At 44.7% G+C, this 17,226-nt stretch overlaps 1 protein-coding gene across 7 annotated transcripts in view; it reads left to right on the forward strand.

Moving 5' to 3' along the window:
• The window catches only part of FUBP3 (far upstream element binding protein 3), a 58,987-nt gene that overhangs the window by 16,460 nt on the left and 25,301 nt on the right, over positions 1-17,226 (forward strand). For 3 of the 7 annotated variants that reach the window (XM_032257609.1, XM_032257605.1, XM_032257608.1), the window contains 3 exons: positions 806-911; positions 14,615-14,648; positions 16,953-17,002. In XM_032257609.1, the coding sequence (XP_032113500.1) occupies positions 16,990-17,002 (13 nt within the window). In that variant the 5' untranslated portion in view covers positions 806-911; positions 14,615-14,648; positions 16,953-16,989. Of the gene's footprint in view, positions 1-805; positions 912-13,741; positions 14,307-14,614; positions 14,649-16,952; positions 17,003-17,226 lie in introns of those variants that run through there. The other 4 variants (XM_032257606.1, XM_032257603.1, XM_032257604.1 and 1 more) reach the window with 4 other exon arrangements.

Raw genomic sequence — 17,226 nt, forward strand, 5'->3', positions numbered from 1 at the left:
TAGTTGGGAGGCTGAGGCTGGAGGATCACTTGAGCTTGGGAAATGGAGGCTACAGTGAGCAATGATCACGTCACTGCACTCCAACTGGATGACAGAGCAAGACCCCTTTGTAACATTTGAGCACACAAGGCCTTTCAAATATTCTTGGGGAATTTGTTGCATAAGGGAACCCTGTGAGAAAACCTAAACCTTTGGAAGAAAGTTCTTCAATTGGTGGCTTGCTGCTTTTTTTTTTTCTTAAGATGTGACATGCCTATGTATTAAGTGGTAACTTAAAAATACTAATTTGTGGCCAGGTGTGGTGGCTCACGCTTGTAATCCCAGCACTTTGGGAGGCCAAGGTGGGAGGATCACCTGAGGTTGAGAGTTGGAGACCAGCCTGAGCAATATGGAGAAACCCCATCTCTACTAAAAATACAAAATTAGCTGGGCACAGTGCCGCATGCCTGAATCCCAGCTACTCGGGAGGCTGAGGCAGGAGAATCGCCTGAACCCAGGAGCCGAGATTATGCCATTGCACCCCAGCCTGGGCAACAAGAGTGAAATTCCGTCTCAAAAAAATAAATAAATACTAATTTGCTGGTAGAGACACATTTTTGGAAATATTCTAAAGACACGTTATTATTGAGACCAAAGGAAAACTCACTTAACAGTGAAAAGTATTTGTGCTCTTATGGCTGTGCCTTACATTAATCTAGGTCAGGGGAGAAATGGGATAACAGTCCTTTAAAGAGGATGCTTGTCTTTCTCCCTCAGCTAGAGCCGTGGTTTGTTACTGAGTATTTAAATCTGATTCTCTCTGTAGATTGCTGCTAAAATTGATTCAATTCCTCACTTGAATAATTCCACACCTCTAGTGGACCCCTCAGTATATGGATATGGAGTACAAAAACGACCCTTGGATGATGGAGGTAAGTGGCCAGAAATATCTTTGCCTTTCAGGTGATAGTGAACCTGCCGGTTAAGTTTGAATTTGTCAGCCATTACCTTAGCGACTCTCTAAAGTGTCACTGTGTTGAGAAGAATTGTTGAAGGGAAGTATTCAGGATGACTTTTCTCAGCAGTTCTTCAGCATTTGAGTTCCTATTTGCCTGGATAATACAGAAATCATTTCAGCTAGGCTCTGAGATAAAGGCTTGGCCCCTGAGCATCAGCTTGGAAGTAATTTGACCTATTTGAGAATTTTGTTTGATTTAGCCCTCCGTTCTTCAGCACACATGGGAATCGAAATTCCCACTTTTCTCCAAAGAAAAGCTAAGATTTGGTGCATGGCTCTCAGGAAGCTGTGGCTACAGCTTGACCTGAAAGAAAGAAAAGAATGGTGACTTTCTGCAGCCTGGCTGCCAGGTTTTTCACCATTCCCATTTAGGACAGGCTCTTTCTAGAAGCATCCCTTTTCTTTAATTCATTTATTTATTTGTTGTTTTGTTGGCTGGTGTATATGCCGTTACTACATCCCAGAAAGAATTTGAGAACTCTTAGAAGCGCCCATCACCAGCACTTTGGCAGAGTACCTGTCAGATACGTTTCTTCAGAGAGCTTGGACATCTGATCATATTTTGCCTTCTGTTACTACAGAAGCGATAGTGAAGTACACTAGATGAACATGAATTTGCATGTAGTCAAGTGAGTCAGTGTCTTCTTTTGTGTTCTTTTTCTGTCGCTATGTACCCAATCATTTATGTTTGTGCATATTTCTGTGATGTATTATGTGAGACACAAAGGCGCAGAACAGTATGTATTGTGTAGTCATTTCTCCCAAAAGTGCACGTTTTTATGTACATAGAAAAATATAATTTGCCATGACTCATTTCTCTGGTCTCTAGGAATTCTTGTTGTTATTGTTTTTAATCTCCCCTTGGAGATGGGATCACACAGGTCTCAGGCTAGAGTGCAGTGGTGCAGTTGAACTCCTGGGCTCAAGTGATCTTCTCACCTCAGCCTACCAAGTAGCTGGGGCTACAGGCATGAGCCACCATGCCTCCTAGTACATTTCCAAATCCTCCAACTCATACACTTGTTCACAAATCTCAATGTCCTGAATAAAGCCTATATTAAGGGCCATTTTAGTTAACTTAAGAGTTGAAGAAGTATTTTTTAAAATTTTATTTTGAATTTTTGTGAGTGCATAGGTGTATATATTTATGTGGTACATGAGATGTTTTGATACAGGCCTGCAATGTGAAATAAGTACATCATGGAAAATGGGGGTATCCATCCCCTCAAGCATTTATCTTTTGAGTTACAAACAACCCAGTTACTCTCTTTATTTTAAAACATACAGTTATCACTGGCTATAGCCACCCTGTTGTGCTATCAAATAGTAGGTCTTATTCTTTCTTTTTTTCTGTACTCATTAACCTGCTCCCTCCAACCCCCTCAGCCCCACTCCCCTTCCCAGCCTCTGGTAGCCATCCTTCTACTCTCTATGTCCATGAGTTCAACCATTTTGATTTTTATATTGCACAAATAAGCAAGAACATGTGATGTTTGTCTTTCTTCGCCTGGCTTATTTCACTTAATATGATGATCTCCAGCTTCGTCCATGTTGTTGCAAATGACTGAATCTCATTCTTTTTTATGGCTGAGTTGAAGTATTTTTAAATAGACCCAAATAATACCTCCAAAAAGTTCTAGAGGACTGAACTTTAACCTCCTAAAGGTTAAAGAACCCTGCTTCAAGGGAGAGTTAGAAAGTTCATATTGCTAAAGAAGTGATCCGATAGCTTCTGTCAAAGAAAACCCAAGCCAAACCAAACAGCTACACAGCCTTTGGAAATCTTTAGTGCTAAGAAAAATGCTTCAGAATTCCAGCCACTTGGTCTGCCTCTGCTTTTCTAAACTTTTCATCACACCATCAGCAAGCCCATGAGCCTAGAAGGCTGCCAGGTAAACACAAACATACTTCCCTTCACGGGATCTGCTTATTCACATTCTTACTCTCTCAAGAGAGTGGCCCAGTGGCCTTATCCCTACCAGAAGACGGCTGATTGCCGCAGACCTCAAATTCTACACGTGGAGAACAGCTTGGAGAAAAAACCATATGTGTAATCCTGTCATTTAAACAGTGCTCAGCAGAAGACGGGATTAATTTTGTTGAGCTGTAATGCAAAATGTAAGAAGCCTGAGGGAAATTCCTTCTTCAAATACAGTCTCTCCAGCTGACTTGAACTCTGATTTATTCAAAAAAAAAAAAACAACAAAACAAAACAAATACAGTCTCTTATTATGTAAGACCAAGTGTCCTGGGATGATGAGAGATTTGGCATGGCACAGAAATGTTCTTTCTTGCTTGCTATAAGAGGGCTTAATATTTAGAGGGAGGAAAAAGAGAAACCATGGTCATTTTCTGTTGGTAAAGACTTATTCTCCAAAAGGCAGACATGGAAAAAATTATGGTTATCAAAACAGAGAAATGAAAATACACAATATAATAATGAACCCAAGGTTTTAAGCGAGATTCCAGACCTACTGGGCGATCTTGGCCAAGTCAGCTACATCTGCCTGTGACCCAGTTCTCTTTATCAGCATGGATAATCTCTTTATTGGTGCTAATTTCTTTCAAATGTGTGTGCAGTGGACTAATGGGAGAAAAATGTCTGCAACATGCCAGAGGGTTTCATTTGCAAATACTCAGGTATTCCTTATGCAGAGGACAGCAGATACCCGCTCACTGCAAGCATCAGCGTTAACACTTCAGCTCCAAGCAGTGGCTGAAAAAAACAAGGCTGAATTGTGAAATTGTTGTGAAAGGCTGAATGAGTTGTGAAATGTATTGATCTCAATTTCTGGAAACACTGGGCCAGAGAGACACTGTCCATTAATGAGATATGGGCACAAAGGCAGACAACTTAGTTTTGTTTTTATGTTGTTGACTCCTAAGAGGAACAAAAGCATGCTTCCCCTGAAAAGGTAAAAAGACTACTTTGCATTACAGCTTTCTGCTAAGGCAAAAACGCAGATAATGCAGTGATTCCTATTTGGTCTAGGGAATCACTAACACCAGTCAAATATAAAAAGATCACACAGAGCATACCATTTTGGAGAAGCAGTTTACAGGGTTATCTTAGTTCTGGTGGCCCCAGGGTGAATTTTCTGTTTTGTGGTCATAAACGCTTTGTAAATACACAAGAATTTTTACAATCAAATGAGTGCTATCCCCTTAAAGTCTTCAATGTGAGTCTAAAGAATTTTCTCCAAAAGTCTCCCACATCTAAAAACAACAACCATCTCCTCTTAGGTTTCCGAGATGCCCAGCATGGTGGCTCACACCTGTAATCCCAGCTTACCCAGTGGTGGGAAAACTTGAGCCCAGGCATTTGAGGCCAGCCTGGGCTGAACATAGCAAAACCATGTCTCTTAAAAATACATATTTCAAGCTTTTTTTTTTTTTTTAAGGTGCTAGGCAGCGGAACAAGGGAAGGGATTTGTTCCTGATACAGAAAGGGGTTTGGGTCAATTGTGTTTCGGGGAGTAGCAGTTTTGAGCTGGCTGTGGGAAGGCTGTTCATGAGCCTGCTTAAACCCCAGAAGCAGAATTTGGAGCTCAGTTTGAAAGCCTGCCTGGATGCCTCTCTCTGGGAAGCTCAATCAGCAGTCCCTCCACCACCCTCCAGCTTTGGATCAGGCCATTTTAACCTTTTGCATCTTCAGTCTTGACACCCACATGTTCGAGCGGTCTTTGAGCTGTACCCTTGGCACCCTACCAGTTCAGGAATCTGCCTTCTGGTCTCAGTTGTGGCACCTTTTCCATCCAGTGCTTCTCTCGTGCTACAGCTGGAGCCTCCCTGGAGTCAGTCCAACCAGTTTGATTCCTCCAGGAGCCAGGGAGGTGCAGATCTTCCAACCTGACCATCGCCTGCCCTCCCTGCTGGGCTCGTCCCCGCGTGGCACTCTGTGGAGCAGCCTGGCCGCTGGCTCTTCTCTTGCTCTCCCCGCCCAGCTCTTACCTGGCCAGCTCCTGCTCAGCCAACTTCCTCCTAGAAACCCGTCCTCTTCCTTACCTTGTGACTTTCTTCAGTGCTCAGCCCACATGCCACCTAGCCTCTTGGTCCGTCTTCCCTCCCTCCCTTCCTTTTTCCCCGCTTCTCCCTTTTCCACACACCCACCTCACCAGTGGATATTGCCATATCCTCTGAATTTCTAAAGCAGTGTATTTGCCCTCTGCTCAGGGCAGACAACACCCCCGCCTTCCTTCTGCAGTTATTGGGTCCTGCCATGCACCTCTCCTATTAGAGCCTAGAGATGTGACCGTAAGACTGGCTTCATTTCCCACGAACTCCTCATGCCCAAAGTTCCCCCTTGTTTGCTATGATTTGCATTTTAAAATTTTTGGAAAAGTAAGTTCCAAATTTAAGAGAATAGTATTAGCTAAGTGGTTTAGAAGTGCAAATTTAAATGTAATCTAAATTAGAGATTAGCAAGGTTTTTCTTTCCCCTTTTTTGAGATGGAATCTAGTTCAGTCGCCTGTGGACTAGAGTGCAGTGGCGTGACTTCGGCTCACTGCAACCTCCGCATCCCTGGTTCAAGCAATTCTCGTGCCTCAGCCTCTCGAGTAGCTGGGATAACAGACACCTGCCACGTCGCCCGGCTCATTTTTGTATTTTTAGTAGGAAGGGGTTTCACCGTGTTGGCCAGGCTGGTCTTGAACTCCCAACCTCAGGTGATCCGCCCACTTCAGCCTCCCAAAGTGCTGGGATTACAAGCATGAGCCATTGTGCCTGACCTTAAGCTTTAAGATGTTTTTTTGTTTTTTGTTTGTTTGTTTTGTTTGTTTGTTTTTAAAGACAGGGTCTCACTTGCTGAGGCTGGAGTGCTGTGGGACAATCACAGATCACTATGGCCTCTACCTCCCAGGCTCACATGATCCTCCCACCTCAGCCTCCTGCATAGCTGGGACTACACTGCACCTAGCAATAAGCTTTTTTATAAAGGACCAGATAGTAAGTATTTTAGGGGCTGGACAGGGTGGCTTATGCCTATAATCCCAGTACTTTGGGAGGCTGAGGCAGGAGGATTGCCTGAGCCTGAGAGGTCAAGGCCACAGTGAGCAGTGATTGTACCACTGCTCTCAGCCTCGGCGACATAGTCATCTCAAAACAAAAATAAATTTAAGCTTGCATGCTGCATATCCCACCTACTAAGCTGTGCTGTTGGGGTTCAAAAGCAGCCATAGAGTCCACATAGACAAATGAGCATGGCTGTGAGCCAATAAGATACTTCATGGAAACGGGCAGCTGGCCCTCAAGCTTAATTTGCCAGCCCTCATCTAAAATCAACTTCATCAGGTGATTAACGTTTTCTTCTTCTTGAGTTAGGGAAGTGTATAGACAGTACCCCTCCTCCAGTTTCTTTAAACAAATCTCCCATCTCGTGTTTGGCTAACTGCCCTGACCACCTGAAACAAGTGATTGCCCATGTTCGCCCAGCGCTGATGGACAGACGGAGAGTCCCTTCCCGTTTGCCCCTCTGTATCTCTCCTGATGAAGAGCAAAGCCTTTCTAGTTCTCTTCCCCAGGAGAGTTTGAGGGAGTCCTGTCCCCTTGAACTTTTTAATTGAACTAAGCAGACCTCACCCTCTCCCTGCGCTCTGTGTAGAGGGTGGCACCAAAACCAGGACTTCGGAAGAGTGCGGTGCTGTCCTCACCCCTGGGGTGGCAGGGGAAGGCCGCGTGGGGGGCTTTGAAATTATGCCTGCCTCTTCGGCCAAAGACTCATCTTTGCTGTTTATGTGGCACTTTTCCTCCCTTTTTATCCTTTTTCCTTCATGCCCTGCTGAAGAACAGCACCTTTTACACGTTCCCACCTTTCTAATTCCGATCATACAGTTGCTCCCTGTTTACTCCTGACGTCATTTTCCACGGTTTCAGTTACCCATGGTCAACCACTGCCGAAAATATTAAACAAAAACTTCTAGAAATAAACAATTCCTAATTTTTAAATTGTACGCCGTTCTGAGTAGCATGATGAAGTCTTATCCCATCCTTCATGGGCATGAATCATCCCTTTGCCCAGTGTGTCCACACTGTGTACACTACCCGCTCACCAATGTATAGGAAAAAGTGTAGTGTCTGCAGGGTTCGGTACTGTCCATGGCTTCAACCCTCTCCCAGGGGTCTTGGAACATATCCCTCATGGATGAGGGGAACTGCTGTATTCTTATGGGGTAAAGCACGAATTCTGGGGTGTACTGTCGAATGATTTGCAGGAAGAGTGACATGGACCTTTCTGTGATCCTTTCCACGCTTTGTTTTAGTACTTGTGGCATAGGGTAAGGACTGAAAAGGAGGAGAGGAAGGATGAAAAAAGGAATGAGGAGAAAAAGACATTTGACAATCCCAGCCCTTCAGGAGAGAAAGGAGGTACAAGTGCTAGCAGGTGGTGAGAGCCGTGACGCCCGGACCCCTGCCTGTGACCTGCATACCGGTCTCCACTCTGGAAAGAGGAAAGTGAACCTTAGAGGTTCACTTTCTCTGAATGGGGGGTGATGACAGACGCTGGAAAGATGAAAAGCCAAGACCAAAACCTAGTTCCTGAGTAGGAGGGGTTAGGAGGGAGGTTTGCCTTTTGTGAAGAGGGAAGAGGTAAAGTGAGACTGGGATGTGGTCGAGCAGTTGTCAAGGGTGGATGAAAGCTTTCCAGGGGCAGGTGGGCATGGGCACCCTTCCCAGGGTCCTTTTCCAGCTCCTTGCCTCCTCTCTGCCCTTGTCCCTGAAACAGGCCTCTCTGAGAGTCTCGTCTGCCCAGGAAGGTTATGCCCTTCCTGCCACACCCCTTCTCTCATTCCCCAATTTTGGTGTGTGGTAGGCAGTCACTTGGCATGGAAAAATCCTCAAACAGTGGGACCAGGCAAAAATTCTAAATGGAGAATCCCTAGGTAACAAAGTGTAGAGCCTTGGTAGGCTGGGTAGAAGGGAGGCAGAATCCCTAGGTAACAAAGTGTAGAGCCTTGGTAGGCTGGGTAGAAGGGAGGCTGGGCGTAGTGGCTCACGCCTATAATCCCAGCACTTTGGGAGGCTGAAGTGGGAGGATCACCTGAGGTCAGGAGTTTGAGACCGGCCTGGCCAACTTGGCAAAACCCTGTCTCTACTAAAAACATAACAAGAAGCTGGACGTGGTGGCACACACCTGTAATCCCAGCTACTTGGGAGGCTGAAGCATGAGAATCATTTGAACCCGGGAGGCAGAGGTTGCAGTGAGCCGAGACCACGTCACTGCAGCGTAGGTGGCAGAGCAATACTCTGTCTTCAAAAAAAAGAAACAGTGAAGGGGACAGGTTCTGGTTTTATCCAGCTGACAACTCCTGGCAAAGGCTCCGTGCCCTGCCCCCACCCCTCTGTGCCCTGCCCCAACCCCAGCCACCTTCATTGGCTTCTTCCTCCCTCCCTTCACCCATCTACCCATTTTAGGATTATAATTCAGAAGTGAGATCATGGTCACATGGGTACATCCATATGTGTAAGTTGGAAAAAGGCAGTGAGAGTTTTCCCCTTGGCAAATATCATCTGACTGGTTGGCTGACAGTTGGCTGAGCTAGCTAGGTAAAGTAGTAGACATTTTCTGCAAAAATGAATGAGCTAAACCTGTGGCATCAATGTTGTGACAGAAAAGTAACTCGAACTCATATACAATGCCTGTTACATTCTTCACAGCTGTTAATAGGGAAGAAAAGTTGGCCAAATTAAAAGAGGATTCATAGGTTTCCAGAGTTCAGCTTGATGGAACAACTTCTCTCAAGTACAGCTCTGCCACTCTTGGGCCTTTATCCCCAAGAAATGCAGATGTTCACACAAGAGCCTGTTCACATAGCAGCTTTACTCATAATAGTCCCAAACTGAAAACAGCCCGTCCATCCTTCAGCTGGTGAATGGTTCTGCTGCGCTACAGCCATGCCGTGGAATAGTACTTGGCAGGAAAACGGAACAAATGCTGGGTGCATCTGTAACTTGGATAAATCTCCAGGGAATTATGCCGAGTGCCAAAAGCCAATCCCCAGAAAACGACAAACTGCATGATCCCCTTTATGTAACCTTTTGGGAATGGAGAACAGATGAGTGGTTGCCAGGGGTTAGGGATTGAATTGGAGGAGAAAAGATGAGGGTCAGAAGGGAGCCTGAAGCTTAAACTCCTCCTGTTGTAGGTAAGGAAAGCAGTGTCTGGGTAAGTAAGCGGTTTGCCCAAGGCCGGATAGATACATGGTAAGTGACAGAGGGAGGCTGAACCTGGGTCTCTATCTCATGCGCTGTAATAGTGTAGTACTTAAACCTGTGGACTTCAGAGTCAGGGTTTGAGTCCCAGCTTTGCTAGTTGTTAGCTGTTTGACTCTGGGCAGACTCCTTAACGTCTCTGAGCCTCTGTTTCCTCATCTGTAAAATGGACCTGATGATACCTGCCTCATCAGATTATCGTGAGGGTTATATCATGTTATTTTCAAACTTTAAGAAATATTATTTCACCCTCGGGTTGGGCGTGGTAGCTCACACCTGTAATCCCAGCACTTTGGGAGGCCGAGGCAGGCAGATCACGAGGTCAGGAGATTGAGACCATCCTGGCCAATATGGTGAAACCCCCGTCTCTACAAAAATTAGCCAGGAGTGGTGGTACATGCCTGTAGTTCCAGCTACTTGGGAGGCTGAGGCAGGGGAATCGCTTGAACCTGGGAGGCGGAGATTGCAGTGAGCTGAGATCATGCCACTGCCCTCCAGCCTGGCAACAGAGTGAGACTCCATCTCAGAATAAAGAAAAAAAAAAGAAATACCACTCCCAATGTGAGAAAAACTGTTCCCATCAGAACTAGTTAGTACAGACATGTTAAAACACATGTGACTGAAAGTTTTATGAAATACATTACCCTTATTACGTAATGGTACATTGTGTTTTCTATTTAATTTTTTTTATATAAAGCTGGTTGTGACCCCCATATTGATTTCATGACACTGACCTAAATGAAAGTAAAGCTTAGGGCTATGAATATAGTATCATAGAATTCTTTTTCCTCTTAGGCACTTGGGGAAAAGGTGCAGGGCCCAACACACCCCTGGAGGCTAGGGTAGGCCGCCTCATCTGTTGCCTTCTGCCTTCCCTGCTAGACTCTAAGCTTCCTGAGGGCAAAGGTGACTTTGTTGACTGTTTTATACTAAGGTCTTGTAACAGTGCTCAGCACCTGGAAGGCACTGACTTGTGAGATGAAGAATGATCAAGAGAGAGAATATCACAAAATTGAACAGTGATAAGTGATAAAACCCGCAGGATAAAGGATGGGGAAGATGAAGGGGTGCAGAGTTTGCATGGGCACAAGGCCCCTCACCTGCACGCCATTCTGAGGGCTTGGATGCCGTGTGATTGCACCTTCCTCTTCAGTAAGATGGGAATGGCAGTGACAGCAGCTGTCTCCAAGGTGGGTTCTTGCGGGACTCAGTGGGTTCATGCAGGTGAGGCGCCCAGGAAAGCAGGTAGTGTTGCTGGGGGTGGTGCTGTTTCCACTCACCGAAGCTTATAGTAGACTACAGGTGTGAGTGGCGTTATTGGCTGGGTGAGGTGGCTCAAACCTTTAATCTCAGCACTTTCAGAAGTCGAGGCAGGTGGATCACCTGAGGTCAGGAGTTCAAGACCAGCCTGGCCAACATGGTAAAACCCCATCTCTACTAAAAATACGAAAATTAGCCAGCCATAGTGGCTAATTTCTCTACTAAAAATACCAAAATTAGCCAGCACACACCTGTAATCCCAGCTACTTGGGAGGCTGAAGCAGAAGAATCGCCTGAACCCAGGAGGTGGGTGAGCCGAGATCACACCACTGCACTCCAGCCTGGGAGATAGAGCAAGACTCTTGTCTCAAACAAAAAAAGATGACATTATTGAGATAAACTTGAATTTACTTTCACTTTTTAAAAAATAATTTGCGAAATTAATGACAAATTACATTTGCCAAAGGACTTTCAGCTGAACTTAGCATATCGGTGTTTTGTGGCCCTGGAGCAAGAGTTGCTGCCTAGAACACAGGAAGCTTTTGTAGTGTCCCTGGGGAAAGGCTTTCTAAAAACTCCCTGAATCCTCACGACTAAGTGTGTGTTGCTGACTTGGGCTGGGGCGTGGAAAGCCATTGGTCAGTGAGAGGAGACAGCCAATCCAAAGAAGAGGCAGAGGAGAGAAGACTGTTTTCAAAATCTAAAGAGGAAGGTTTGGGTTATTTGCTTTTGCAGTCATAAAAACTGACATTTTTCCACTGGCAGAGTCACTCACCTGTCTCTGGCCAGTGGTTCCGTTCTGTGTGGGTGCCAGCCTGTGCTGGCTGAGCTGTTGGGAAGGAGGAATTGGCACTTTTGTTCCTTGGGCTGGGGTCGGAGTGGGGGTGTAACTATGATAGCTGATGCATATTGCAAAGTTGGGCGTATTTCCCAGTGCTTTTTTTGTTTCTTTTGGAGGAGGGAAAAAAATGAAAATCTTTTTTTCCTCTTCACTAATAGGGAAAATTATGTGTCTGATCACCTTTTTTTTTTTTTTTTTTTTTTTTTTGGCTATTGTTTGTTTTATTTACCTTTGAGATAGTTTTGCTACGTCATCCATACTGGAGTACGGTAACATGATCTCGGCTCACTGCAACTTCTGCCTCCTGAGTTCATTGTGCATCAGCCTCCCAAGTAGGTGGGATTACAGATGTGCACCTTAAAACCCAGCTAATTTTTTTATTTTTTAGTAGAGACAGGGTTTCGCCATGGTGGCCAGGCAGGTCTTGAACTGCTGGTCTCAAGTTATCTGCCCGCCTTGGCTTCCCAGAGTGCTGGGATTACGAGCATGAGTGACCGCACCCAACCTGACCACCTTTTTTTTTTTTTTTTTAAAGATTATTATTAAAATTGGCAGAGTATTACTCTTGAGAAAGAATTTATGATCTTGTAGAATGACTTACAGCCCCAGCAGTTCATTAGTGCACAAGGTAAACGAGAACTTCACTGCATATGCTGGAATTGCACCGAGGGGAACTTTTGAAGCAAAAAGATGCATTGTCAACCAGCGCACACCATTAGTGGAAATAGGACTGCTTTTACTCAGCATTTTTTCTTTTTTTACAGGAAAATGAGTGTCGTTCCATTCAATTGAACATGATAGGTGTTCCCATCTGCCGCCTCAGTGTGACCCCTCCTCATTGTGCAGACTCAGGAGAGGTCCATGTCCCCGAGGCTGGACATAGAAGTTGGCCATATGAGTACCCAGTGTGCCTTATCTAACTGCTGGTTTTCGTTTTTAGGCACCACATGGGAAGGTTCCAAAGGAATGAAACTTGAATCGCATGTTTCAGCCTTGGGCTCTAGCATTTGCGTGGAGGAGGGAAATGATTTATCCCTCCTAAGCACCCACCAGCTCAGAGTTGACTCTGGACCTGAACCTGATTTCCTCTCAATGGCTCAGCTCTCAGTAGCCCATCTGTTTGTGGGATGACAGTGTGTACATTTTCACCTCCGGTCATTATGAGCGCCTCCACGGTGGCTGGCAGCAATCGTGTCATGTGCATGGCACCTGTGACACATACTTTACCAGCAAAAAGGAATTGCCATTTTTGTGATAAGCACAAAATTTCAAGTGGCTTATGAAAGGAACCCTCTGAATATTCTCGTCAATCTCAGGAAGTTCTTTATGGTAGCAGCACTGCCCTTTACTCTGTTTCTGTGGCTTTTCTGGCTGAGACAGAAATTTCTGAAGATCATCAGCCCTTTGAGATCCTTTACCAAATAACACAGTGGACCAGAGCCCGCAGTGCGGCCTCATTTCCCCAGTTCAGAAATGCTGAGTACCTCATCTTCCCCTGTGTTCTCAACATTTCAAGACATTTTAGTTCTGGCGTGACTAGGTTTTTTACCCATGAAGAGGGGAATACTGATAGCAATGTGGTAAGCTGAGCTTGACCCATAAATAGGAACAGCTAACCAGGCTCACGGGCACTCTGCTATTGACATTCTCCTTTTGTGTGTTTTCCTCCCCACTGCCCTAGGTGGCCAACATCCCTGCCTCAGGAATGTCTAGCCCCAACATCATTCAAGGGCTGAGTCTTCGATGAGGATTCCTTTCTTGAGCTGGTGATTGTCCAGTTTTCATGCAAAATAGGAATTGTGACCACTACCTGTTCCAAGCAAGAATGTTATATTCAAACAGATATGCAAAAACAAAATTTTAAGAGTCAATAGAAAACAATTCTCTTATCCCTGAGATAAGCAGATTAATAGTGTCTAGTGTCAATATTTTGGCTGTAGACCATTATCTTGTTATTGATCCAAAAGAAATATGGTATTGACTCAGTAGCTTTGTTTACTTTTTCCTGGCATTGTTTTGCTTTGCTTTTTCTTCTTTTTAAATGTCATGGTCTGGTTTTTTTCCCTTTGTGCCTTTACTGTCCAGTCAGAGAATGACAGCAGTGAGTTTAAGCCCAAGAAGAGTAATTGGCTCTCTATTTCAGTTGTATTTCAGATGTCAAACCATTTCACTCTCTGTCCTCAAGTTGGTGTCATCGATCCTTTCTGACTCATCTCATGTCCTTGTAATAACTTTCCCCAAAGCTGTATTTCTGAATGCCCTTTTCAGCATCTTAGAATGTGCATTCAGTTCTCTTTTTTTTTTTTTTTTAAAGATGGGGTTTCACCATGTTAGTCAGGCTGGTCTTGAACTCCCGACCTCAGGTGATCCACCCACCGTGGCCTCCAAAGTGCTTGGATTACAGGCGTGAGCCACCGCGTCCGCGCGTCCGGCCCTGCATTCAGTTCTTTGTTTAGGATTTTTACTTTTCATTGTCTGCTGACTGTGTTGCTTGAGCTACATTTTCCAAAAGACAAACACCAGAGAATCATTTTTGCTGATGGCTGGTGAAGGAGACACTCATCAATAGCTGAAAGAGTAGAAACTGGAACAAACAGCTTAGCTAAAGTGGTTTTGTGGGAATGTGATTACCAAGTTGATTTTAATAAGTAGAAGCAGTTTGGCACTGTTGTCTCTGTGAAATGGGCTTGAAAGGCGTTGCTCTTTCTTAGTGTCCGCTGCACATGGACTGCTGTGGTGGGTCTGTGACGAGGCCTGTGGAGGGAGGAGGCCGGATCCTCTCCCTAAGATGCTTAAGCTGTTGGTGGGGGGGGCCAGGGGAGCGTCTCCTCCCCTGTGGCCAGGAGGAGCATATGTGCATGTTCTTCACGACTGCAGCTGCTGTGGAGCAGTCTTTGACAATGCATCCACGGAGGTTAAATCTTCTCATTTGTTTTTAAAAGAGAAAGAAGGATCTCTCTCCATCTTTACATTGAGTTTGGATCCAAAGCTGCAGGGAGGTGGGAAGGTAGAGGGATTTAGGCTAGCAGGATTTTCTCCCAGGCCTCTCAGCATGTGGACACACAGATCAATTTCTTATCCTGTGTTCAGCTGGACACTGGGTTAGAGACTGTGTTGATCAAGATGTCCCCTCCTGTTTCATATCATATAACGCATTCATTTCAGCCACTGAGCCTAAATTACTGTTTGCTTTCTTTCTGCCTTCCCCTGCCCCCCCGCCCCTGAAATGGTAAGAATGGTAAGGATGAAGTTAGTTTATCCGTGCTAATGCTTTGATTTTTTTTTTTTCTCTTTCTCTTTGCCACAGTAGGTAACCAGTTAGGGGCCTTGGTACATCAAAGGTAAGCAGTGGGTTATGTTTTATTATTTATTGATCATTTCTAATTGTTTATTGATCTGCCATCTGTACTAGAGTGCTAGGAAGTCAGAGGTTGAGAGTGTGAAAAACCATGGGTTAGGCTTCTTTAAGACTCGAGTTTTTTGCTAGCCATTTCCAAGATAGTGTCAGCTCAGGGGTAAACTAATACAAGGCATTAAAAGTCAGCCATTATTGCAGTAACTTAAAATACTTAAAATCCTCAGCCCCTTCACCTGAGAAGAGACACCTTGAAGTGTGAGGGTCGGGCGCTCACAAGGGAATGCTTTGGGTGCCCAGGGAGTATGCGTGGGAGGCCAGAAGCCAGGGTTCCATCCCTCCAAAGGGATAGGGACTTGCCAGAGAGCCTCAGCCCTGCTGATTCTGTTTCTGTGTCAAACGTAGAGGATTTAAGAGAGGTACAGCAAGAGCCCTGACTTTTACAAAGGCCAGTCTGTAAGATGGGATATTTGTGGTCACAGTGGCCCTTGTGAAACCACTTCAAAAAGGAAAAAATATACAAGAAACTGCCGCAGTTTCTCTTCTGGAAGGATGAATTTTGTGCCATATATCTGTTGCTGTAACATATCCTTAACCTTCTTTCAGCATTCTGTCATCTTGTATTCTGCCTAGATGTTTGGGAGTGTCTAGAGATCACCAGGCATCAGTTAGACAAAAGATTTATCCTGGTTTTTTTTATTATTGTTTCTTTGTTTGCTTTGTTTGTTGATGAATTAAAAAATTGTAATGAGGTGATTATTAGTATCAAATGCTGGCTTTCCTATAAAGCCATAACTAGTCAGGATTTTTTTCTCCAAGGTGTTTATACGTTATGCCTTAGACAGATTTCAGCCTTGCATTTAGATTAGAACATTTTCATCCTGGAAACCCAGAGCAGTTTATCTTGGTATGTTTCTTCCTCAGAGTTGGCTAAAGCTATTTCTCAGGGCCAAGAGCTGCCTGGGCTTTGTGACATTTGGTATTGCAGTAGTGTTGAAGCCCCTCTAGTCAATTTCCAGGTCATATTTTCTGAGAGTAGACAGCTCATGCTACACGTGATGTGAGCAGCAGCCTCCTGGCTAAACGTACAGAAGCCCTGCCATCCATCCCTCACAGCAGAGTCAGGAAGCACATCCTCACAGGGACCTGGCTTCTGCACGACGCGCTGGGACGCCAAGGCTTGGCATTCACACCCGTGGCGTTACTGATTAGGAAGCTGGGAATGAATTGCCTGATTTGGGGAGGATGTATGTACCCCAAAAGGTGGAGAGGATCCCGTCTTGCACATAAGCTTGAGAACGTAAACTCCACAAGGAGAAGACTGTTTGTTCCCATCAAAATGATACGGTGGCAAGTGCTGTTTATGCAATTGCATTTCTTCTAAGTGCTGCACTTTCCCGAAAAACATGCACTTATTCAATCCTTTCCATGATGGGTAAAAATCCAGCTGTGTGAGAGATGTTTAAAAATGCTTGCTTTTTTTTTTTTTTAACTACTTGCATTTAGCATCCTCCCAAGGTAAATGTTTAGATTTAATTGCTTTCTGGGGTGTTGGGCAAATTGGACATTGTCCACAATACACTGTATGGCAGATTTGAAGGTTTGTTTGAAAAAACCAGTGCAGTAGTAGTTTTTTGTTTTTTTGTTTTTTTTTAAAGGCACATAATGGATGGGCTAGCATTTAACAGAATTACCTTGCAGAGTAAGTGAGGTAATTACTCTGTCCTGGTCAGCACTGATTACACCTCCATCAGATGCTGGTTCCATTGGGGCATCTCACCTTAAAAAACAGACATAAATTAAAAGGGAGGCCAGAAAACAAGACAAAGATTAGAAAACAAGGAAGGTTGAAGAAAACTTGAGTATTTCTTCATCCAGAGAGGACTCCATAATAGAAGTTTAAACCTCTCCCACGGCCCCGGACGACCTTTCAGCGACCAGGGATTGATGACCCGTTGGGTAGAGAGCATCGCACCAGGCAGAATGAGGCAACACTGAGAACTGCTGTATGAAGAGAAGGCAGCTGGTAGAGGAGCTGATGGTTTCATTAAAACCCAGAGGTTTCTTCCTCTGACACAAGGAAATGAGAGGCTTAGATCTCTGGGAGGAATGATTGACCAGAGGGCTTACTAAGTGACACCTGTAGATGGTGGTAGATTTGTTGGCCAAATTGGCCTGATGTATTTTAAGCTTTTATCTTGCAACATGGCCAGTATGGGCAGTTTGGGGACCTAAAATGGCTACAAAATTCTGTATTCTATATTTTTTCCAAAATGTTCTTTGTTTTTAGGACAGTAATAACGGAAGAATTCAAAGTGCCTGACAAAATGGTCGGATTTAGTAAGTATCCGTGTTGTCTACTTTTTCCCTGATTCCTGTCTCGTCTTTTTTCCTCTCTTTTTTTTTCTGAGCTCCTTTGCCAAGATGTTCTTTTTATTATCATCTCTCTCATGAGTGTCACCTGTAGTAGAAGGCTTTGCACTTGCCATTCCCCACAGCCCTGAAGTGCTGCAGGTCTCTTCAGGCTGAGGGAGAAAGCAGAGCATTGGGCCGTGGGTGCCCCC

This window comes from Sapajus apella, unplaced genomic scaffold, assembly GCF_009761245.1.
Source record: "Sapajus apella isolate SASKATOON/1434 unplaced genomic scaffold, GSC_monkey_1.0 scaffold97, whole genome shotgun sequence".
NCBI lineage: Eukaryota > Metazoa > Chordata > Mammalia > Primates > Cebidae > Sapajus > Sapajus apella.